At 38.8% G+C, this 25,178-nt stretch overlaps 1 protein-coding gene across 6 annotated transcripts in view; it reads right to left on the bottom strand.

Annotated features, from left to right (window-relative positions):
• MYO1B (myosin IB) overlaps positions 1 to 25,178 on the bottom strand; it is a 192,318-nt gene that overhangs the window by 37,785 nt on the left and 129,355 nt on the right. For all 6 annotated transcript variants that reach the window (XM_069577880.1, XM_069577882.1, XM_069577885.1 and 3 more), the window contains exons 8-14: positions 22,773 to 22,871; positions 20,294 to 20,397; positions 18,572 to 18,719; positions 18,179 to 18,297; positions 12,318 to 12,404; positions 11,512 to 11,577; positions 1,348 to 1,452 (exon numbers count right to left, since the gene is read on the bottom strand). In XM_069577880.1, the coding sequence (XP_069433981.1) occupies positions 1,348 to 1,452; positions 11,512 to 11,577; positions 12,318 to 12,404; positions 18,179 to 18,297; positions 18,572 to 18,719; positions 20,294 to 20,397; positions 22,773 to 22,871 (728 nt within the window). The remainder of the gene's footprint in view (positions 1 to 1,347; positions 1,453 to 11,511; positions 11,578 to 12,317; positions 12,405 to 18,178; positions 18,298 to 18,571; positions 18,720 to 20,293; positions 20,398 to 22,772; positions 22,872 to 25,178) is intronic.

The raw sequence follows: 25,178 nt of genomic DNA, 5'->3' as shown, positions 1-25,178 counted from the left end.
TCATACTGCAAGGAAAGGATCTTCCTATATACTCTTAGAACTGGCTTAGACAATCTGTACAAACTGTTTTAAGTTACAGATCAAAGTTTGGGTATTCATTTTAGGATGAGAAGACAGGAAGAGAATGAATCTGGCTTTTAGGATGTTTATGTTAAAAAAGGTGTCATTCAAGTATAAAATGTTTCTAAAGCATGATATTAATTCCAAATGGTAAATAAAATATTTATGATTTAGTTTTTCAGTAGATGAGTTATTTTACTAAGTCTCTGGGGATAATAATCACATTAGAAAAATCTATACTGAGAGGCCATAAAAAGAGGATTCTGTGTCTTTAATGACTTAAAATGACACTACAGAAAAATGAAGAAAAATAGGTAACATTACTAAAATATTAAAGCAATAAATGAAAGGGAAACAAAATATAATGCAATACAGATACAATAAAATTTCTCCTTTTGTCTAAAATAAATACATTTATACATAGAAAACTGTTGGCTATTTTTAAAAAAATCAAAGGGTGAAAACCAAGTATGTGTTTTAAAATTAAGGATGAATGTACTCTGTAAATATTACTTGATTATTTTCCAACTACATCTAAACGAGATAACATCCACAGCACTAGCATTAATACCTGCTTTTTATTAAAAATTTTAGAAAATCAATGCTTTTAAAGAGTGAACAAAGTCTTAAAATATTTTCAAATTTATATACAAGACTTTTTTGGTGTACTGTTCTCTTACATTTGGGCAAATGCGTAGCATCAGGTAACCACCACCACCACAACCAGCCTCCAAATTTCCCCCAAGCTGCCCCTCTGTAGTCACACACCTATCCCCTGGCCACTACTGACTATTATGTCTCTATCACTGGTGCCTCGACAGCTCTGACTTCTCTAGAATGACATACAAACAGGCTCATACATATGTAGCCTTTGAATCTGGCATTTTTCATTTAGCAAAATGCATCTGAGGCTCCTTCATGCTGTTGTGTATCAAGTTTGTTCCTTCGTATTGCTGAATACTAGGGCCGTGTACAGATGTACCACTGTTTTTCTGTTCAATCATCTCAGACTAGTTTCTTAACAGGGTACTATTTTATTTCATTGCACTGGAATCCTGTAAGACTCAAGTCCATCAACTGATGTCCACTGAACACCTACTATGTGCTGAGCACTGTCCTGCACCCACAGCAAAGAAGTTCCCAGTCAGCTTAGATGTCATAACAAATAGGCTTTAAAAAGGTACTTGATACATCTGAATGTAAGGTCATGTCTGAATAGTCTTCTGAAACCAGAATTTGTATTATGAATTAAAAAAAGGAATACTTGAAAACTTTTTTCAACATTACCTCCCGTATATACTCCTCTTGCTCTTCTTTAAGAGTCAGCTCAATGAAGATTTGTTGCAGCTTTTCATTACAGTAGTTGATAATGAACTGCTCAAAGCTGTTGTCCTGTGTGGAGAAAAATGAAGACAGCCTTATAAAGCATGCCAGCAGCGCTCCCACGACAATGCAACTCTTAACATCTCACTCCACGAGAAACGTCACACACTGTCCTGCGGACCTAACTGCGGCCCAGCACACAACTCCTGGACAGATGCTGGCACACTGTAGGCACACGAGTCAAGTGAATGAATGAAGGATACACAAGTTATGCAGTTTATAGAGAATGAAGAATTTTAGTTGACAAATAAGCAGCCCACACATGGTAAAAATGAAAAGTAAATACATTCCCCACAGAAGATCATCAAAGAAACAGCGAGACTCTTCATCTTGGTCATCCAAGTTCTCAGTCTTCCATTCTCAGGTGAAACTCTGGAGCTCAAGAAATTCTTTCTTTCTGAAAGAGCTCTTACTCCCCCACCCAGGGTCATATCCCTTATTCTGACTCTTACATACCAGTACTTGTGAAAAATCATGTTATGTGTATATAAGCATGTACATGTGTATTCACACCTTTGATTAGTTTCATACTAATTGGTCTCATTAGATTTTACATTTCAAAAGGGTTGACTATACATCTCTTACTCACCAATGGAAGCCCATGCCTGCAGCAACTTGCACCTGAGCAAGCACTCATCATGTACTGGATGAGTGAATGAATGAATGGAGGGCTCACAAAATACAGACTTAAGGGAATCAGTACATCAAAATCATCTCCTAGCTAGAAACAGTCTCCTCTCAGATGGGTCACAAGTGTATCACTTTTATGATTCTCAGCAGTTTCTTCTTCACAGCAGAGTTATTGCCTAGAAAGATCCATTCTTAAACCATTTCTGAACAATCTGTAGCTCTTAATGTATTGCTGTACATACAGAGGGCACAAAATGCATGTCTGTTGGATGAAAACACCAAGAACCACACCATTCAGAAAGAAGCGTCTCTGGGAAATAAAACTTGTGATTTTCACTCTTTCCCCCTCTTTGCACAGAGAGGACACAGTGGCAGTGAGTGAGAGATGGTGACCACACCACTGACTCTTCTCCCACTGCGGTAGACAGTCCTGGCCTTGAGGCTAAGAGGGGCCGCCTGTGACGACAGAACTGAAGCTCAACACTCTGTGAATATTGAGCAGCTGCCTTCAGATCTCTCCAGAAATGATGAAATCAAAAGTCATAGGTTTTTGAAAGTTGATCTTTCAAAATGAAATTTAGTTCAACCAGGACAAATTGTAAAACGATACCTGGGAGGGAGCACCTAACCACATACTGTCCTCGAGGTTGGCTAAGGATCTCTAATCACTAGTAAACTAATTAATCCAGGGAAATTTTAAACTCTAAACCATAAACTACACATAAAATATATTATCACTGATTAATCTTTTAGTGTTAAATGTTGAAGATAAAAGTTGTGTTTGTTTTTTTTTTAAATCCTGAAGTTTCTGATTTAAAAGGCACACAATTATCACCAGAACATTCAATCAATATAGTCCTGGACATGAAGATCATTCCCCAGCACTCATTTTCATGAAAAGTTTTAAAAACCAAGTGCTCCAATTCTCAGAGCTTAATCAGTTTGACTAGCAGCTGATGTTGGTCTGATGTATCAATAGATGCCTTATTATAATCAGTATAAAGCCATTTACGAGAAAGCCTGGCTTTCCTAGTTTGGTAAAATTTATCTGTAGACAGTGCTACTACCCCAAATTAACACTTGTACATAAAATTAAAATTTTAGAGATTTATAGGAGCAGATCTTTGTTTTTGTTTTTTTTTAAATTCACGGAGTGAATCCTTTCTGTTATTTAACAGGTTTGTACCCATGGAGCTATTTAAACAAAATTATGCTAAATTTTCAGATGGTAACTAATGAGAAGAAGGGAGGGGAGAACAACTGGTGTCCTTGACACAGTATGTGGCTGTGAGCAGCTGGAGGTATGCTTCTAGAACAGGACTACGAAATAAATACACACAAGCGAATTAGGAACCAAGGCAAAGCTTCACAATCACAATACAACCTAAGGCGTACATCTGAGCTAAAGTAAACTTCCTCTCAATTTTTATAAATTCTTGTATGAACTTTTTTGTAAGTTCTTCTACAATACACTTCATATCCACACACAGTTAATCAATGGCCATTTACTGCAAAAACTTCACACAGTTGGAGAAGCTATTAACACAGGCACATGCAACACCCCAGCACTGCACACAGGTCATACTTACTGCATTCTGGTGCACAAAGGGACAGATTACACAAAATGCAGTCAGTTCTCAATCTGCAATGAACTTCTAAAAGTAAACACTGATGGATATTATTTATTGGTATATATGAAAGATTTTTTCATCCAGAGTATATTTCTGATTGGCACAAAACTTGAGATCAAAACACGTGTCCCATCAACAGGATCACAATACCTACCCTACATGTGGTATTCTGAATTGGAGTTCTGCTAGGTGAGAGCTACTCAGGATAAAAACCGTTTGCCTGAAATAATATGTCATATATCCTGCTTGAAGTCCTAAGGCTTCAGAATGTAGTACTTCTAATACTAAATTATCAGCAAAAATAAAATGTGTCTGACATATTCACTCAAAGACTTGGGGACAAAGTCGGCAAGTCACCAAAAGAGTAGAGGTTCATGGAGATCCAGGGCACCCCTCCCCTTTCCCACCACAGCGACCCCTTCCTGTGGTGCACGTGTTGTGTCTTTTCAAATACAAACAAGAGGGACAGGAGAGTGTTCTGTAAATAGCCTAAGAACAGAAACGACTCTGACCTCAACCTGCTGCTTACAGAACAAAACTCAAAATCAACAGCACAGTCAATAATAAGGCAGAAGCCAGCTTACTTCCAAGAGAAACACCTTGCATTTGTTGCAAACCTACCTCACTGACCCCAAACATGCCATGAACTGTCAAAGAGTGATTCATTACTGCTGAAAATGAAGGCAATCATATTTCCTGTGATTAATGTTTCAGTTGTTGACAGTGTCCCAAATCATTACATGTAAGTTGCAAAACATTACAATTTGCAGAAAATTAAAGAACAGTCTGTTACTAGCTCATACAGGTGCAACTTGCACACACTCAGTTTCTTCATTTATATAAGCATTAAATATCACCAGGTTCTTCTGCTCCCCTTTATAAAAGTTTAAACTGGGTCAAGGAACTATCACACGAATATGTAGGTGCCAAAGCAGCTTGGAATTTGGGTGTTTTTTGGCTTGTCCAGAACTGCGGGTGGCCAGCAATCCCTGAGCCGGTTCTCTCTTGTACTCGACAGTCCTGTGAATCAAATTCTCCAAAGGAGGAAGTAGGCAGGAGCACGTTCTCATGAATGACTCACCTCCTCTCCTTCCAGTTTTCTATCCATGCTCCACTCATGGAATTTTTCTCCATTGTCTAAAGTAAATTCATCCCTAAAGACTGAAGGATAACACTAACACTCTCGGCACAAGAACATACTGAATTTTCCACTAGACAATCCCCTTAAATGAAGCTCAGAACCACCCTTACTCTTGTTGGACTGCTCTAGAAAACACAAGTAAACAGCAAAGTGTCTGAGTTCTGTACCCTTCTACACTGTTTACAAAGTGCAGACTGGGGTAGTAAGTACTCATTGGATTTAGAAATATAAAATACACCAACATTTTAAAATCTAGGCCTTTTATTAAGAATTCTAGAGTTTGAGTCCAGCCTTTCAACATCAAAAAAACCCATAAATTCATATTCCCAAAATTCATAGCCAGTTTATACTCATGTCAACCATGAGCTTTCCACTTGTAGTGATTTTGAAAGATGAATCAAAAATATTGGCCTATTATCATATTTGTATATTCTCAGCAATAAAGAAGGCTAATGATGTCTTACACTCTTTATAAATAATAAACATTGAAAGGAAGATGTAAAATAAATGAGGTAGCTCCTTCAACTCCATCATTAGGATGGTGGGTGGGAAGAAGTCTGCAGATGAACTAACCTGCCTACCAATGCAGGAGACACAAGAGATGTGGGTTCGATCCCTGAGTCAGGAAGGTCCTCTGGAGGAGGGCATGGCAACCCACTCCAGTATTCTTGCCTGGAGAATCCCACAGACAAAGGAGCCTAGGGGGGCTATAGTCCATAGAGTTGCAGAGTCGGACACGACTGAAGCAACTTAGCATGCAGATAATGTACGAAACAGGGGGGGCAGTTCAAACTCAAAGATCATAACTTACTTCAGCAAAAAGCACTATTAATTACATATTTAATCGATATTTCCCATAGCTCAACACTTTCATCTGAGGTCAAAGTTTGGATGTAACAGGTTGGGTGGGGGTTCCCTATTTTACATACAATGGAGTCTTTTGCATAACAAATGAAATAGTACGTTTATCTAAAAGTTCTAAAACTTTGTTACAACACTGTTTTAGACATTGGGCTGTATTATTGCTTTAAAGTGTGTTGCTGGTCTTAGCAAAGGTTTACTCAGCGGAAAACACTTGGGCAGTCCCCATTTATAATGCTCTTCCTACAGGAAAATACAATGCACTTAACAATCCATTTTCAAAAATCACAATGTCAATAAGTGGGCCCCAGATCAAGAGGCACTTTTTTTCCCCCAGAAAATTAACTTTGTAAAAAAAAAAACAATCCTCAGAGTAGGAGAGAAACATTTAACATTAAAGATTCTCCTTTTCAAAAGACACTCACAAAACTGACTAATTGAAGTTATAGAAAACTTCCCTTTAAATATGTAACATTTTTCTTTCCAGTACCTACTCAAATATGGTCAATATTAGAAAAACAGCATTCTGGTTCTCTGAAATACTTTTTAAATACGTTTTGACTTAAAAAGTTATAGCAACAACACTGACAAACAAGCATATACATGTTATGAACTATATTAATTCTCAAAATTAATTAATGAAAATTAATTTTCATTCTAAAATCCACTTTCAATCATCTCCTTCCTCTTTAACTATAAGTTCTCCAGCATATAAAGGACAAAATTAAATACAAAAAGCTGGAACAAAAGATGTTCCCTGCAACTAGAATCAATCTTCTTTTAAAAAATATTTTAGAAAACAAATCCTATAATCATTAGATGAACTTACCAGTTGGTCTCACACTGACATTTCCCCAAGTATTAGTTAGATTCTTTAATTTGAAACAATCATGGCACCTCGCCGATCACAGCCTTACTACATATGGCCACTTTCAATGAGGTTCTGAGAGCAAGATGAGTAAGAATGCCTGATTGCAAATAATAGCATTTGGCCTGTGCAAAACTAGCTCAGCCACGTGAGAGGTAAAATATTCAGTCACTGCTGTCCTGCTTTGGTCTATAGGACACTAACAAGAGTTCCCCAGTAAACCACCTGTCTACTCTATTAGATAAGTACTTAGAAAAGAGTTGAATCAATTTAGATTGCCTAGCATTGTTCTGAATTCAGTTTCACTTTTTTTAAAGAATAGCATTTGCTACTTTATGGAGATGCTATAAATATTCCTCAGAAATCTAAACGCATGTTTTCAGTTATAAGAATATCCAAGCTTAATTGTGAAGATTTGGAGTGTCTGGATTATAATTCTCTTCCTTTGCAAAACTGAATACGTTCTACCAGGATGTATAGCTAGATTTTTCTCCTCAATGAACTTTAATTCATTTCACCTTATTTTTGATATCAATGTTCCACTAATCTGTTTTCCAAACTGACATTAGATCACGTGTGGCCAGCAAGGCACAGCCATTCACCCAGCTGGGACTGGAATGTTTTGCAGTCAAACGCATGCGTCATCATCCCATGGTTTAATGCATCAGTTTCCCTCTTCCGTTTAGAGACAGACCAAAGTAAATGAAAGGTTTCCACCAGCTCAGCTGAAAAACATTCTCATGGGAACTGTCAGTAGGGTCAAGAGGCAGAATTAGAAACATTTAAAAAAATTCCTTCTAGTCCTGTACAATTTTTAAAGTGATGCCCAGGGCTTTCCAAAAGGCAGGACCTTAATTCCTGCAGCCATTTTTCACTGAAGAAAAAAGAAAGAATTTTTTCTATATTCTATGAGTTTATTTTCACTTGAGTGTACAGTATCACTGAAATTTTCATTTTTGCACTGATGTGGATTCTGAATACCTCCTCTTAGGTCATACTCTGAGCCCTTGCACACGAGCGTATGGTACTTTTACATCCTCAATTATCTAGGTTCCCAGTGTTCAACCTGATGAGCTCTGACATTTCCACATGTTCCAGTGTTGCTGAGAATCCAGAAAAATGTATAATAGGATCTGGGGTATTTGTGTGAATACATTAAAAGAAAAAAAAAAAAACAACTTTCTAATTCTGAATCAAAAAGCAGGTAAACGTATCTTAAAAGAGCCCAACCAAATCCCTCCTCTGCCTTTGCCCCAAATAAGTTTATTTATAAAAGAAATAATGCATAAATAGATTATTAAAAATCAAGATGCTTGAAAGATTAACTGAGAAGGTTTAGACGGGAAAATGGAGAGAACAATTAACTATAATGAAAAACAAATCTTAATTCTCTTAAGAAATGGGGGGCGGGAACCCTATTTACTGATTTACGGCATGGAGAAGGAAAATTAACTTCTAAAGATTTTATGGCCATCATAAGATTTGCTGTAGACATACGACTGGTTGGATCTGGTCTGTTTAAAAAGAGTAAAAGTATAACCGATTTGGTTTTAGGAACATTATATACACACAGATTAGGTTTAGGTTAAGATGAATTGTGTGTGAGGCAGGACATCTAGTGCAGAGGTCAAATGGCAAGGACACCATATAAGCTTGGAATTTACAGTTCACACTGAAGATTCCTGTTTATAAGAGCAACCTTGATGGCACATTGGAATTACCTAGGAGCTTGAAAATACTGCTGCTTGGACTCCATATCCAGAAGTTCTGATCTATTGGTCTGGGGTGCAGCCCGAATAGTTAAATTTTCCAAAGTTCCCCAGGTGAGTCCAACGTGTAGCTAAGTTTGAGAACTATTGAACTGGAGTCATGATAGAACATTGGGTTGGGTTCACCTTCCAGTAAGCTCTAATTAGCTGTGAGAACTTCAGAACTTTCTTCTGAAGGAAGGAAGACCATTTAGAAACATAATGCAGGCATTTTCAGAAAGTCTATAACTATAACAATGTTGAGGAAAATGGTGATAAAACTTGTAGAAGGAAAGCATGTTCAGAAAGGAAGGCTTGTAGAAAAACCTGAATTAACCATAAATGAAAAATATTCCTGGATTGCTAAAGGGTGTCTCACTCAGTGCTAAGTTACAGCAAGTTTCCACTTGGAACGTCTAAATTCTGTTATGATTAGGTCTGCTTGCTTGCTGTTCGCTGGTTTAGTCACTATATTGTGTCAGACTCTTTGTGTCCGCATGGATTGTAGCCCACCAGCCTCCTCTGTCCAAGTAATTTTCCAGGCAAGAATACTGGAGTGGGTTGCCATTTCCTTTTGCAGAGGATCTTCCCAACCAAGGGATCAAATCTGTGTCTCCTGCATTGGTAGGTGGATTCTTTATCACTGTGCCATCAGGGAAGCCGAATTAGGTCTATAATAAACACTTTAAAGAAGAAATCTAATTTCCTGATTAGAGCTTCCTACCAGAGAGAGGATGTGTCCTCAGCCAGCAACAGACTCTCCATCTTAGGACCAAGACCATAAGCTCCATTCAGGCAAGGAACATCTTTGCCTTGCTTACCACCAGCATTCTGGCTCACTGGAGGTACAGAATAAACCCTGGGGAAATGACTCCCTCACTTACACATGGTCAAACTGCTCATGAGGTTTAACTCAGCGGGGCAGGGCATGGCAGGTCTCTTTTCCCATGGCTAATTAGAGCTCACTGGAAGATGAAGCCAACCCAATGTTCTATCATGACTCCACTATCCTCTTTAAACAAATGTTCCATGTACTGTGACATGACACCAAACACTCGCCCATTGGCAAGGATCAATGATTTTTTTCTGCCAAAGCAAAAATAAAATTAATTTGATCTGAGAAATATCAATGAATGGATTTTTTTCCCCTAATTTTCTAGTGAGATCTCCACTTTTGCCCTGCACATGAAACCATCTAAATGAAGATAAGCAATGTGCTGGGTAAGAAACCTCTTTACCTGCCAAGGGTAAAGAATGACTTGACATTTAGTGCCCATCAAGTGACAGTAACGTGAGGTTTTGCTGGAAAGAAACTAATTTTAGCACCATGACTTCTGAGTCTACTCAGGCAATCCTTCTCATGCACAAATCCCAAATTCTTCCTCTTACCAAGGGACGGGGAGCTCTCCTTTTCAGAGTCTGCTAAAGGGACACCAATATAAGCAGACACTGTGCTGAAGAGCAGTCTTCGAGGGCAGCAGGAAGCACAAAAGTCCCTTGCACTCTTCTACCAGCACACAGATGAACCCTGGGAAGGCGCCCCACAATGCCCAGGGGCTAAGAATAATGACAAACGTGCAGATATAGGGAGCATTTCGGACACTTAAAGCATTTGGGTTTTTTCTTTGTCTCCAGATACTGGGAACCATGTGAGTTTAGGGAGAAAAGTAAAGAAAAGCCCAGTAGAAGGCCTTTTTAAATTATTTATCAAAGAGGCCTAAGATTTAGGTCCTGAGTCTGACATATAGTAGCCACATAACCTTGGGATAGTTATTTGACCTTCAAAGCTCTGCTGCTGCTGCTTCTTTCATAAAAGGAGAAATAACAGCAGCCACTCCATGAGACTATTGTGGCAATTAAATCAGACAATGTATATAGCACTACAATTCTTGCATATAGGCAGTTCTCGATGATCATTTCCCTCTAGCTGTTAAATATGGAACATGATAAAGCAAGGAGAAGGCATGATCCCCAAAGTAAATGTTGTAAGAAAAAGGCGTTTACTAGAAAGGACTGGTTGAGCTGCAGGAAGCGAGCTGATGTCTTTTTTTGTGACTCTGTGACACTGATACTTAGAACATTTAAATTCTTTGGGTGGTCACTCTGGGTAGGGCCTCGTTGTTTAAAGGAATTCACAAATTACTGGTGGGGAGAGTTAAGATCTACTCGTTATTTTTCCTGAACCAAACCAAAATACCAGTCCTAAAAGTAAGACTCCTTTAGGTCTCACTTTAAGCGAGAGTCCTTTAAGGATGCCTGCTGCTGCTAAGTCGCTTCAGTCGTGTCCGACTCTGTGCGACCCCATAGACGGTAGCCTCCCCTGTCCCTGGGATTCTCCAGGCAAGAACACTGGAGTGGGTTGCCATTTCCTTCTCCAGTGCATGAAAGTGAAAGGGAAGTCGTTCAGTCGTGTCCAACTCTTCGCGACCCCATGGACTGCAGCCTACCAGGCTCCTCCGCCCATGGGATTTTCCAGGCAAGAGTACTGGAGTGGGGTGCCATTGCCTTCTCCTAACAGGTCCTTAAAACAGCTTCTTAATGCCAAAGTTAGCAAGGGGGTAAATAAGAAATTCCAACATGAGTCTATCATGTTTAAATATTTAACTTGCAATGAACATGGAGTCTTTTAAAAAAAGTTTCATTGTGAACTTTTAGCTGAAAATTTCTTTCAACCTGTGCAGCAGAACTCATAAGACTACAGTTGGATGAGACCTAGCTAAGATCCAACAAAGCACATAATGCAGACACTCTCTGCCTGAGTCCTACAGAGATGAAGTAACCAGCTCTGGCCAGGCCACAGCCAGCCTCAGGCTCTCCCATTTCTGGCTTTTTTTACGGCACCATCCTATCTGATTTTCAAGCAACCTACAAATGAACAAATATTAATAACTACAGACATAACGTCTATATACTTTGTTAGGAATTTCACAGTAAGAATTTTGAATTTGCAATTTCAAAAGTCAAGTACTAATACAAGAAAGTTTTTTTAAACAGCACAGTCTCCAAAATGCTGGATCTCAGCTCTTAACACACATACACACACACAACTGTTACATCTTTACAAGAGTTACTTGTAGATTAAGAGTCATATTAATTATATTAAATGTTTTCTATAGAACACAAGATTTAATCTCCAACTGTTTCACAAAATTAAGATAATAATAACAATAATAATAATAAGCAGCTCACCTCAAAAATTTCGAAGCCATAAATGTCCAAAACACCCATGACTTTCTTTCTCACTTTTGTTTGTGCCTTAAAAATAGTTTCAAATTGAAGGGTTAATTTAAGCATTACATATAACACTAAAAGCATAACAAGGACTATAGACGTAGATTACAAGTTAGTCGTGTCTCAGGCCTAGAAGAATAGAATTTAGGTTTTTTTAAACACATGAAAGAGGAAAACCAGTTTATATTTGAAAAGTGTTTATTTGAAAACTCTAAACAAATTTAGTATTTAAAGTTTTTCCTAATTTCTTTTTCTTATATTTATATAGAGATTCCATTTCCCCAAAATTTTAATAATAGATGATTTAAAGAAGGTATCATTATGCTTTCTTTATCAGTGCTATATTAGATGCTTAATTATAAAAAAAAGAGATCATAGGGTCTTTCAAAACCATCTAGTCCAATACTCTCATTTTCTTGAAGAATATATTATAGCTAGACTGATCCAGTGACCTCTTCAGCCAAGTGTGCATAACTAGTCACCAGATGAGTCACAACCAGGACCTAGGATGCTCTCTTTCGCAGTAACTCTGCAAATACCATGAGACTACTCACTGGTGAGATTTCTTATAACATGCATGCAAAACAAAGACAGAACTGCTGACAAATTCCAATCCTAAACAGGGAAATGCTTTTCAAGGAACAATCTCGGTAAGTGCTAATCAATTACCTGATTATAAAATTAAAATATCCTTAACTTAATGTTTATACTCTGCATACCACTTATTACAATTATTTATTTATCTGTGTATAGAGATTCAGTACCTTAATGCTTTCATTGATTCGATTTACCAGCCATGAAAACAACCTGCTGTAGAGGTTTTTAGCCAGAGCATCACGGGCATAATAAGCCTATTAAAAAGAAAACGAAAAACTCAATACCCACAATTACCACAATGCTTAATTTCAATAAAATAATGAAGATATTTTTAAAAGATATTGAAAACTCTTTTATTTCAAATTTCTTTTCAGAGCATTTTTATTGTACTCTGGATGAACAGTCAAGCCATTAAAAAGCTGGGGAAATTGCTTATACCCAGTTATTATACTTTTTTGCATCCCAGGAAATTAACTTTAAACACTGCAAAGGCTTTCTCCACACGGATATTCATCTCAGTGTTATAGAACAGAGAAAAATCACAGGTAATTTAGATATCCAACAACAGAACCATAGTAAAATAAATAAATAAGAGCCTGGTAGAAGGGAAGTTACACAGTCATCACAGAATGATTGTTATAAAAATCAGATAATGAAATGAAAAATTCCTATTATGCTTTGATAATAAAACATACACATTTATTATAATAACAACTATTTTTTAAACTACTAGATGTAGGAAACTCAAAGGAAATACACTGAAAATGGTTTTGACTGATGAGATCTGTAGTTATTTTTCATCAATCAGTCTTTTGAGCATCTAAAAGAACTTTTGTAATAAGCAGTATAACAACATGTTGTTGGATAATACTTTGTATAATAAAAATAAAGTGCTTTCATTTCTTATCTGTTTGAAAGCTGTTCACAGCTACTTAACAAAGAATAGGTAGAAGACGTGGATGTTTCTCTGACCTTGATTTAGAATACAAAGGTTGGAGAAAGCTGGGTTTGGTCAGGAGGCCTAACAGACCCTAAACAAACATACTGGGTGCCAAGGGTATACAGGAAGTAAGTACTAGTGATACATCTGATACCGTTGCTCTGGGGACAGGCCTGGAAATGGGCAGCAGCAGCCCAAGAAGAAACTGGCCTCAGGAAAGAAGAGGTTCTGTTGCTGTTTTTAAGATTAGACGTATGTGTGTACTTCATTGTTTATAAACAGAAAGTTGGGCATTACAGTTAAAGTGAATCATTATATTTTTATTTTATAAAGAACACAAAACACTAAATTATGTGAAAATTCTTTCTCTACAATTCTTCTGAAATGAAGTGTGACAACTTTAATAACAGACTCACTCCATGATAATATACTACAGCTGGGAAGAGAGTACCTTTTCCCTTTATCTGATACTTCCATGCTAATCCCAAACCTGTCTCCCTAAGTCTCAGGCAGCTACTCCAGTAAGGGTAGAAAATCCACCTAGACGTTGGTAAAAAAATAAAACCTGACTGTCCAATACTATACGTGAGGTGGGGGCTGGAGGGCAGAGGGAATAATTCCACAGAAGAAAATGTATATATAAAATGCTGGCACAAAGACAGAATGTTTAATCTAGAAGACCAGTCTTTCTCCAATACCCTTTCTTCTAGGTTTTGTTCTGTTTGTTTGTTTTTTTTTTTATAGATATTTTAAGTGCCTAGAACAATGCTTGGCACATAGTCTGCAGGTGTATTTTGAAGTGTCCTCATCCTCTTCTACAGCCTCATAAACCTAGATAATTCTTTCTTAATCCTTTTCCCTTTCTTCTTATAAGATCAAGTCATTTCCAAACACTACTTATTTATAAACAGACCCTATTTCATCATCACATCATCCAGCTCTCCTAACCGTATGCAATTTGCTATAAACAAACCACTGTTTCAGTATGCAACTGAATGAATAGTGACAACTTATTCTGGTAAACTGCTTTATATTTTTTAAAGTGTAACCACTGACAATCTTAATCATCCTTGTTTCGTTCAAATACTTATTTAGAAGTCTCAAACTCAGGTGCTTTCAGGGACTGCACAATAGAAATCAATGGGAAATAGTGGGGTCCAAGTGAGCTAGAGACTGCATTCCAGGTTAAAGGCACTCAACGTCAAAATTTTAAAACCAAGCTAACATAAGAAAACAAATAAGCCAAAACTACGATTTCCTCAAATATTCATCAAATACAGTACACCTACTGAGCTGTACCTGGCCTCACAGATGTCAGTTTGCTACCTGTAGTTTTTTGGGTCTGATTGCTGCCACCTCATCTCCACAGTAACATCCTCTAAAGGAAGGTTTATTCCCATATAAGGATCATGAGTAAGGTGTGCAGAAATGAGGGAAGACACCAAGTGCACAGACTCGCCATCTCAGATTCTAAGCACAAATGACAGGACTGTTTCTGCAGCTGATGAAGCTCTTAGAGAAAAACCCCAGGAGGAATCTGCTTCCATGATGATGTCCAGTATCAGGCGTGACCCAGGACAGTAGGGTAAGTGGAGACACAGAGATGCATGGGCACGGGGCTCACCTTCCGGGAGCTTAGAGAGGAATATCGGAGGTCAAACAATCAAAGGGCAAGTTCCAAAGGAGTTTGCAGGAGAAAAATGAGCTCAGAGAAGGAAGAATCAAGGCCTTATGATCAAGGAAGGCTTCCTAGATGAGGTACAATTCAAGGACCAGCTAGACAGAAGAAGGAATTAGCAATGACATGGATAAGCAGGAGCAAAGGCCTCCAGTAGAAATAAGTACAGCATTTAGAGAACTATCAGGGAATAAACTGGGAGAAGTCATTTAGGATCAGATGACAGGGACTCTGGGAGCCAAGGCACAAGTATGTGGTAGAAGCTGAACAATAACTCTGTCTTGAGTTCCTGTTATTTCAATATTAGTCATTCCATCTGGGGAAAGATCTAAATGCCTTGGGGAAAATGAGGCATAGGGCAGTAAAGATGATAATGGGGCCCAAGAATTGAAGTTATGAGGAAAAGGTAATAAAACAAATCACATCTTGTAGGAATTAAACTCTTTTAGGCCATAAGACTGGTAGAAACAAACTCTCTGAATCCTGCAACAACAGCAACAAAACTAGAATAAGAAGCTGAATAATCTGAGATCTCAAGCCAATTCTTTTATGTCAATAGTTAGAAGAATGGGGGAAAGTTTTACCCAGTGATGCAAGGTGACTCAAGATTATACATGTAAGAGGCACCTGGGTCTGATTTCTCTACAGGATGATTAAAAAGCAAGAATAAAACACACACTAAAAAGACAAAAATACATCCATATATATTCCATATATATATAACATATATGAAATATTCCTAAAGCGCCTCTTAAACAGATGTTTTCTCATCGCATCACTATATCCTTCACCATCCCCAATCTATTGAAATATTCTCAAAATGGGACCTTGGGATGGACAGTGGCAGCAGTAGCAGCAGCAACTGGGAATTTGTTAGAAATGCAAATTCTCCCATCCTACCTCAGACATACTGAACCAAACACGCCAGGGGGTATGACCTGCAAACCATGTCTAAGAAACCCTCCAGGTGATTCTCATGCATCCTCAAGTTCGAGAACCACTGTTGCACACAATCCACTCTGACATCATTTCTAGCCATGTAGCTCTGAATCCTCTTTACATATTTATAGCCTTAGGTTAAAGCATCTGCCTGCAATGAGTGAGATCCGGATTCGATCCCCGGGTTGGGAAGATCCCCTGGAGAAGGAAATGGCAAGCCACTCCAGTATTCTTGCCTGGAGAATCCCATGGACAGAGGAGCCTGGTAGGCTACAGTCCACGGGGTCACAAAGAGTCGGACACGACTGACTTGACTTCACTTTCACTTCACTTTAACCAAGCCTGATCAACTCTTTTTTCCTGTGTACTCCAAACCTGGCTCCTCTCACACTTTTCTTTTCAAAATATCATTTTGTCTATTCTTTATACATCTAAATCCTTCAAAGACTGGCTCAGAAACCATGTTCTCCAAAAATCCTCTTTAATCCCTTATGTCCCTACTAATGGTCTACACAGAGGCTTCCTCTGTGTGGGCTCAACCAATTTTTCTTGATGAAGCAAGTGACTCACCATCTGACTTTGAATGAGTGAGGTGGACAAGGACAGACACCATAGCAGTAGACGTAACTTAGGAAGAAGGACACGTAGCAGTTATAGCTAGAAAAGGATTGTTACACCTCAAATTTACATAATTATAAAGGTATAGTATTTTCATAGTCAAAACTGCTTGCCTAAAATAAGAAACCAATGTTGAAAGAAAGCTAAAAGCATGTATGTGTTTTGGGTTAGTAAGAAAGACTAGCTCAGAGCAGTAGAGAGAAAGACTAAGCCCACTCAATGTTTTACCGATGCTTAAGGCTACTTACAAGGAGGATGAAAATACAGCTAGATAGAACAGGCTTGAGTGGGAAAAATCCTAAGTTAACCATTTAATTCTAGCCCATATCAACAATGACTGGTGGGAGAGTGTCTAAGCCATAGAACAAAGGATTTATACTGAAAAGGTCTATACAAGTTCCTACATATACAAGCATGCCGGAATACATCTGTTCATCCATCCTTGAACCAAAGGAAAGAAGACATAAGCAACTCAGACTTGTGTCTTAGAAGGACTCCATTGGCCTAAGTGTGGAGGGTGGAGGGGGAACAGTAAGAAAGGCAGGGAAGCCAATCTGGTCATTAAACCACAGCCAGCTCCCCCACTATCTTCTCCAAATCAATAATGGTGCTTGGGCCAAAAGTGTTGGGAGTCATCCTTGACTCTTCTGTGTCTTTCATCTCACATATACCAACGCATCAGCAAATCTCATTGCATCCCCTTTCAAAATATACTTCTCCTTCCACTGCCGCCATCTGGTTCAAAAGCCACCATCGACTCTGGGTTAGCATACAACTGTGTGCTCCCCTGAGCTATGAATGTGTATCCCCCTCCCCCAAATCCATATGTTGAAGCCCCAGTGTGATAGCATTTGCAAGTGGGGCCTTTAGAAGGCAATTAGACTTAGATGTGGTGGTGAGGCTGGAGTCCCCATAATGGGACCAGTACCCCTAAAAGCTGAAGCTCCAGTACTTTGGCCACCTCATGCGAAGAGCTGACTCATTGGAAAAGACTCTGATGCTGGGAGGGATTGGGGGCAGGAGGAGAAGGGGACGACCAAGGATGAGATGGCTGGATGGCATCACCGACTCGATGGACGTGAGTTTGAGTGGATTCCGGGAGTTGGTGATGGACAGGGAGGCCTGGCGTGCTGCGATTCACAGGGTCGCAAGGAGTCGGACACGACTGAGTGACTGAACTGACTGACTGAATGACCCTTAAAAGGGGTGAAGACACCAAAGCTCACTTGCTCACTCCTCCTCTCTGCCATGCGAGGACACAGTAGGTAGGCAGGTGTCTGTACGTAAGGAAGAGGGCCCTCAGCACGAATTCGACTATGTTGGCACTCTAATCTCAGCCTTCCAGCCTCAAGAACTGTGAAAAATAACTGTTTTTGTTTAAACAGAATACAGTATTCTGTTATAGCAGCCAAAGTGACTAAGACACCCTCTGTCCCTTATATTATGCTGTCTATACTGCAGCCAGATGACCCCTTACAAGGCAGATCATACCACCTGTGCTCACAACTCTCCAGCTATTTCTCAGCTCACTCAGCCCCTCTGCCCTGAACACAATGGGTCTCCTTTACTCAGCTCTATTTTCTTCTCTTTGTCCACTGCACTTAGCACCTGCTAGCTTGCTATATGAATTTTCTAGGTCTACTGCTTTGTCTGGCTCCTCCTGCCAAAATTTTAAGCTCCACAAAGGCAGGGATCTTTGTGTGTTTAGTTTACTCTGTACCCCTAGTGCCTAAAACAATGCCCAGAATATAATATGACAGGATAATAGCCTGAAAACTAAAAATTTTGTTTCCACTTAAAGAAGATTCTGAAGACTTTTAAAAACTCCCTTCCAGACATTATGTTTCACCCACCTGAGCCACATTCAGTGTAGTTGAAACTTTCTCTTGCTTGGCCTCGACCGTTCGGAAGCTGAAAGCTCGCTCTAGAACTGACTGGTCAATGCCGGTCAGCTCGCAAATTTCTTTTAACTCTGTTGTAGGGGGAATGGTCACAAAGAGTTACTGCATATCTGCTGCTAATAATCAATCACTTTCAAGGCTTACAGTGTTCTTTCTAAATCATTTTCAAACCAATCAATGTAAAATATATAAATCAAAAGACTTCAGACTGAGCTGTAATTACATTTCTGCTTGGTTCACTAGAAAGTTTTTTCAACTCAAAGCAAGTTTTACTTTCTACATTAAAAACTGGGCAGAAGTTCAAAGTCAGTTTTGCTCAACAGGGCCCGTCCTCCACTGACTTACCGTTTTTATCTTTGATCTTGCTTTCATCTAAGCCATTCACTCGCGATTCAGGCTTGAACTCAATGTTCCCCAGCTTCAACACTGCAGCCACCACCTCCAACACAGACTCAGCTTCATGGTCCATGAAACCCACGATCTGCATGGCATTCTAGGGGAGAAAAAGCACGTGTTTTCTGTCTGCAGTTCTCTATTATTTAAAAAAAAAATCATAAAACAGACTCGCCCCTGAAAAAAAATAAAAAAGACAAAGTGTCCCAGAGTAAACTTTCCAAAAGGCAAAACTAACATCATATGGAAAAATCTGAATGAGCTTTGTGGCCAACCTAATAATGAATGAACTGAATTAGCACCAATGCTGGGCTCTATCTTGCTCAGTGGTTTCAAGTTCGAATTCAAGGAACCCTGGGGTATTTCACAGGCTGTGGCAAAGAGGAAGACAGAGGGAGAGAAGAAGGTGGAGAGCTGAGCCCTGGGTTCCCACTCCAACTCCAATCACAGCAGGTGTGTGTGTGTGTGTGTGTGTCTGTGTGTGTGTCTGTGTGTTTCTGTGTGTCTGTGTGTATCTGTGTCTGTGTGTGTCTGTGTGTGTGTGTGTGTTTGTGTATGTGTTTTCATACTGGAGTTCTGCTGCTAGAAACAAAACCAAGCAAAAAATCTTATATAATCCCCTACAAAGAAACCTCCTCATTTATTTTACATGTGAGAAAAACTGTCATTTGCAAAGGTGAAGTACTCAATTCCAGGAACTATGGGTAATAAGGAACATTCGTCCAGTCATAAATTTTTATTGAGTGCCAATGATCTGCCAAGCAAAAGTGGTCATAGAACTGGTCCCAAACTTAAAATCATGACCAGGGATCAATCAATAGGCTTCCATATGAGGCTGTTCAGACAACTTAGAAAAAATGATACTCTCAAGAAACATTTTCTTTTCTGAAGAACAGCCCAGTCTGCTTGCTTGCTTATTTACTTCCCCCCACCCCAATCAATCTACCTGCCTATTTATTTATAATGACTAGGTTACACAGCAATGGGAGTACTATAAGATTTACCATTCTAGAAAATTTCAAACATATACAAGTCTAGGGAGCAGGAAAAGAACCACATGTTATATTCACTCACCCCTAAAGATGAACTGATTCCAATCTTATTTTATCTATAATCCAGCCTATTCCCACCCCTGCCACTATTGCAGCTGTATCATCTGGAAGTAAATAACAGTTATCAGGATCATTTCCTAATAGAAGCAACTTTCCAAGTGCCTCAGAAACATAGCAGAATTTAATTTAAAATAATTTTTTTTTCTAATGAACACAAATGCTAATTATTCTGTTTTATGGAGGATTTTTCAAAAACTATATATAAACATGACTGTCTGAAAAATAGATTTGACTTAACATGACTGTAGGACAGTTTTCACATGTGGAAATTAACTACTGAGCATATAAATACATTTGGAATTTCAGTACAATATAAAAAGTCAAACCCCAAAATAGATATAAAAAAGTAAAATTGCACGCTCCAATTAAGTCTGGCCTTTTCAATACCATATGACTATTGAGCTAGTAAAATATCAAACTAATAAAAATACAATAAATTCTATAATTCTAAAACCTTTGGGAGCATGAGTTAGAAATCAAAGAAAAGTCCGAACTTTAACAATGCTGATTGAACAATATAACATCACCCATTTTAAAGAGTAACAAAGGCACTACATCTTACCCTAACGGTTCTGAAATTTGCTGCATCATCCACTCCATTAACTTTGGCCGAGTCCAGACTCAGGTAGTTATATCTGCTGAAATCCCGCTCAAGTTTAAGCTTATCTATTGAATCACACATACGAGTTGATAAGTTACTTCAATAAATCTAATCATCTTTAACATCTCATTCCTTTAACCCTTCAGATAAAAAGACTTTCATACTATGCATTGAACCAAAAGAACAGAAATGAATGGTATCAACTCAAATATATCAGTAATAGTATTTGACCAAAATCACCTTCATCGTGTGTACATATTTCAAACTGTTTTTTTTTTTTACAGACCCTTTCCATATTTGGATTATTTATCTTCAATGTGCTATTTCCTTATAACATATGATGTCTGCCTAGTGATTCTCCCACTGTTGGACACTTGGATTTTCTCCAGTTTGTTATAATAAATAAAAGCCAGTGATAAATGTCTTCACACAAAATATTTTTTGGATTCTTTTGAATGATTCCATTGGGATGTAATCCAAAGAGTGGTGTGCCTGGGCAACAGGGTCTGATCATTTTATGACTTCTTCTGCTTTGCCAACTAGTCCCCCAGGAAAAAGTCCTCACATTGAAGTGATACTCAGAAGCTCTAGACAGATCAGTCCTGACAACTCTGCCAGCTTTATCCTCTTCAATAACTTTAGCTAATACGTGTACAGGGGCTACTTCAGTGCTGCCTCAATTTACATTTGTTGATAATTAACATCTACTTCTGCTTTATTGGCTATGCCAAAGCCTTTGACTGTGGGGATCACAATAAACTGTAGAAAATTCTTCAAGAAATGGGAATACCAGACCACCTGACCTGCCTCCTGAGAAATCTGTATGCAGGTCAGGAAGCAAGTTAGAACTGGACATGGATAAACAGGTTCCAAATTGGGAAAGGAATACGTCAGGGCTATATACTGTCATCCTGCTTATTTAACTTATATGAAGAGTACATCATGAGAAATGCCAGGCTGGATGAAGCATAAGCTGGAATCAAGATTGCCAGGAGAAATATCAATAACTTCAGATATGCAGATGACACCATCCTTATAGCAGAAAGAGAAGAAGGACTAAAGAACCTCTTGATGAAAGTAAAAGAGGAGAGTGAAAAAGTTGGCTTAAAACTCAACATTCAGAAAACTAAGATCATGACATCCTATCCCATCACTTCATGGCAAATAGATGGGGAAACGATGGAAACAGTGACAGACTTCATTTTTGGGGGCTCCAAAATCACTGCAGATGGTGATTGCAGCCATGAAATTAAAAGATGCTTGCTCCTTGGAAGAAAAGTTATGACCAACCTAGACAGCATATTGAAAAGCAGAGACATTACTTTGTCAATAAAGGTCCAACTGGTCAAGGCTATTGTTTTTCCAGTAGTCACGTATGGATGTGAGAACTGGACTATAAAGAAAACTGAGTGCTGAAGAATTGATGCTTTTGAACTGTGATGTTGGAGATGACTCTTGAGAGTCCCCTGGACTGCAAAGAGATCCAACCAGTCCATCCTAAAGGAAATCAGTCCTGAATAGTCATTGAATGGACTGATATTGAAGCTGAAACTTTAATACTTTGGCCACCTGATGTGAAGAACTGACTCACTGGAAAAGACCCTGATGCTAGGAAAGATTGAAGGTGGGAGGAGAAGGGGATGACAGAGGATGAGATGGTTGGATGGCATCACCAACTCAATGGACGTGAGTTTGAGTAAACTCCAGGAGTTGGTGATAGACAGGGAGGCCTGGCGTGCTGCAGTCTACAGGATCGCAAAGCATCGGACATGACTAAGCGACTGAACTGAACTGAGTATGAGGGTAATTTCTTCCCCCAAGTGTGTTGATTTTCCATAGCTCTTTTTGTTTAAACTATTTGTTCAAAACTTTTCATCACTTAGTTACTGACTATTGGATACTCTCCTGATGGACTTATAATAATTCTCTAAAATATCTAAAGGTCAGATTTTTATCTCTTGTATCAGTTGCAAATGTCTTTTCCACTATTTTTAAATTGTCACTGAGTAGTATGTTTTTATATAATTATACTCATCTACTGCTCCCTGCTAACTTCTCTCCAAGTGGACTAATCATATTCTTCCTTTTTTTTCTTTTAATAGATAATGAGCCTCTCCCCCAACTTTTAGTTTTTTTAGCAACCCATCTGAAACACAAATTATAGTCTTCCATTTTATTTTTTTTTAATTGATAATGAGTCCCTCCCCCAACTTTTAGCTCTTTTAGCAATCCATCTGAGACACGTTCCAGTACCTGGTGAGGTACTACAGAGACAGATACCAAAGACTGCAAGGTGGTAGAAGCCAACCCATCGTGTTCTTCCCTTCAAGTGGAATCATGGAAAAATTTTAAGACAAAAAGAGGAAAATCATAAGGGACATTTCTGCTTTGGATGCTGCAACAGTAAAAATTAAATTAAAACACAAAAACAGGGACTTACTGAGAAGCTCTTCAGAGGCACCAGAAAGCAGCTGATAAAACACATGGAAGTTTCTTTCACCTCTTGGCTGCTTAACAACTCGAGATTTCTCTAAAAGATCTAAAGAGAAAAAGAATCAAAATCGTAATACAGTATTAATCTCACTTTCAAATACACTGTGCTTCCTTCTCTTCCCCCTCAACTTTCTTTTTCATTTTCTGTTTTGTACTAATAAAGTAACAACAGAAGCTACATTTTCAGTTCTACTTTTAGGAAGAAGCACAACTCTAACTAGAACCACTAAATTAAACAAACCACCTTCTGGTACAATAGTGAATATGCAAAATAAGTTTAACAATATAATCAACAAGCTGATTAAAGACAACATAGCTTTTGTAATAATATTCTCTTGATTTTATATATGATGACACTGCATGCATGCCAAGTGGCTTCAGTCATGTCCAAGTCCTTGCAATCCTATGGACTGTAGCCTGCCAGGCTCCTCTGTCCATGGGATTCTCCAGGCATGAATACCAGAGTGGGTTGCCATCCCCTCCAGGGAATCTTTCCATCCAGGGATCAAATCCGAGTTTCCTGCATCTCCTGCATCGGCAGGAGGGTTCTTTACCACTAGTGCAACCTGATGACATTAGGTTCTTCCATATGTAGTATTACAAGTCCAAGTAAGGAAATGCAGCCATTCAGTTAAGAATTCACTGAAGAGTTATAATGATAACAAATTAAATATTTTTGATATTTTATGCTAAGTGCCTTATAGACATTATTTCATTGAATCCTCCTCATCATTTTGTAAGGTATAACTTCACAGATGAAAAAACTGATAGTCCAGGTGCTTAAGAAGGACTTGAAATCAAGCCATCTGACCTCAGCGCTACCTGGCATAAAAGCAGCAAACCTCTTTGATCTCTTGAAGTCTTAAAGAATGAAAGGTGGTTCTCATGGAATCTGGTGTTATCTGACAGTATACTTTCATTGATGCTGGATGATTTTTTTCATGCTGTAACTGACACATTATCAAATTTTCAGGAAGGGAGGGAGGCAGACAGGGAGAAAGGAAGGGACGAATACCAGCAAGCCAACCAGAAAGGCACCACTGTGGCAGAAACAGGGAGTGGCAAAGTACAACTGCAGAGAATATTCCTACCTAGAGTCCTGTTTATCACTGACCAGCAATATAAAACAGGGTCTGCATTCTGTGGTCAAAGGCCAAATTTATTTATAAAATTATGCATCAGTGATCCCATTATTGAGCACTAATTCTAGAGAACAGACACATTCAATTTACCATCAGACTGAAATCTAAACATTATCCAAAAAATTAGTAAAGGAGAGTACAGTGTGGAACTTCACAGGGACTTTTCCCTGAACTTCTTAACTTGTATTTATGGAAACCTTACTAGCACAAGAGGAGGGGTTTAGGGAGAGTCAAAAAGTGTAGATTCAGTGAACAGGGACGTCCTAGGGTGCTCCAAATACATGAGGCCGTTTGTAAGAATGCAGAGATGGGTTAAGGGGATACATAAAGTTGACAGAAAGAACAAAAACATGTAAACACAAAAATTATTAAGAACAAGATGCTGCAGAGATTTCATCTTCAGCTCTCACTTGACTTGGACAACTGCCAATGCCCTCAAATCACAGATGGAGAGTAATGAAAACTTCATATTTAGCCAAAAAAAAAACTGCAACTGAAAAGCACAAGTGAGATAAAATTCAAAAAAGGATTGTGCAATAGTCATCATCTCTAAGGACTGAACGTTTCAATCGATCAATAAATACTGACATCCAAGGCAGCAGACAGAATAAGCAAAGCAGGTAAGGATAAAAGTATATCATTGCACTCATCAGGGACCAAGCTCCTCTGGGGTCCTAAGAGTACCAGCACACTTTTAGAAGAAAGAACTCAGTGCCTGGGCAGAGTTTTCACTGAGACACTGCTGCTACTGCTAAGTCGCTTCAGTCGTGTCCAACTCTGTGCAACCCCATAGACGGCAGCCCCCAGGCTCCCCCGTCCCTGGGATTCTCCAGGCAAGAACACTGGAGTGGGTTGCCATTTCCTTCTCCGCACTGAGACACTAACTAATCCTAATTCCTCAAGCCTAGAAGAAAGTAACTACATGAAAAACACAAATGCCCCAGTTTACTTCATCCTTTCATGAAGCTCACTTACTGCTCACTCACCATGTGATAGAATTACCTGGCATGAGCCCAGCACCGACTACACACCTGAAGACCTTCTTCCTCTGGACCTACACCTGTCACACCTACAACTGTCTCGATCACTCTCACCACTCAAACCAAGGGCAGCAGCTCTGTCTAAGCTGGGCTGCCAACACCCTTGAGAAAGACAGCAGAAGGTGGGGATGAGAAGGGCAGAATGACCATGTGTCCTTCACCTGCGAAAGC

The sequence above is a fragment of the Ovis canadensis genome, chromosome 2 (assembly GCF_042477335.2).
Source record: "Ovis canadensis isolate MfBH-ARS-UI-01 breed Bighorn chromosome 2, ARS-UI_OviCan_v2, whole genome shotgun sequence".
In the NCBI taxonomy this organism is placed as follows: Eukaryota; Metazoa; Chordata; class Mammalia; order Artiodactyla; family Bovidae; genus Ovis; species Ovis canadensis.
The sequence above is the reverse complement of the archived record's forward strand: the minus strand, read 5'-3'. Positions and strand labels throughout refer to the sequence as shown.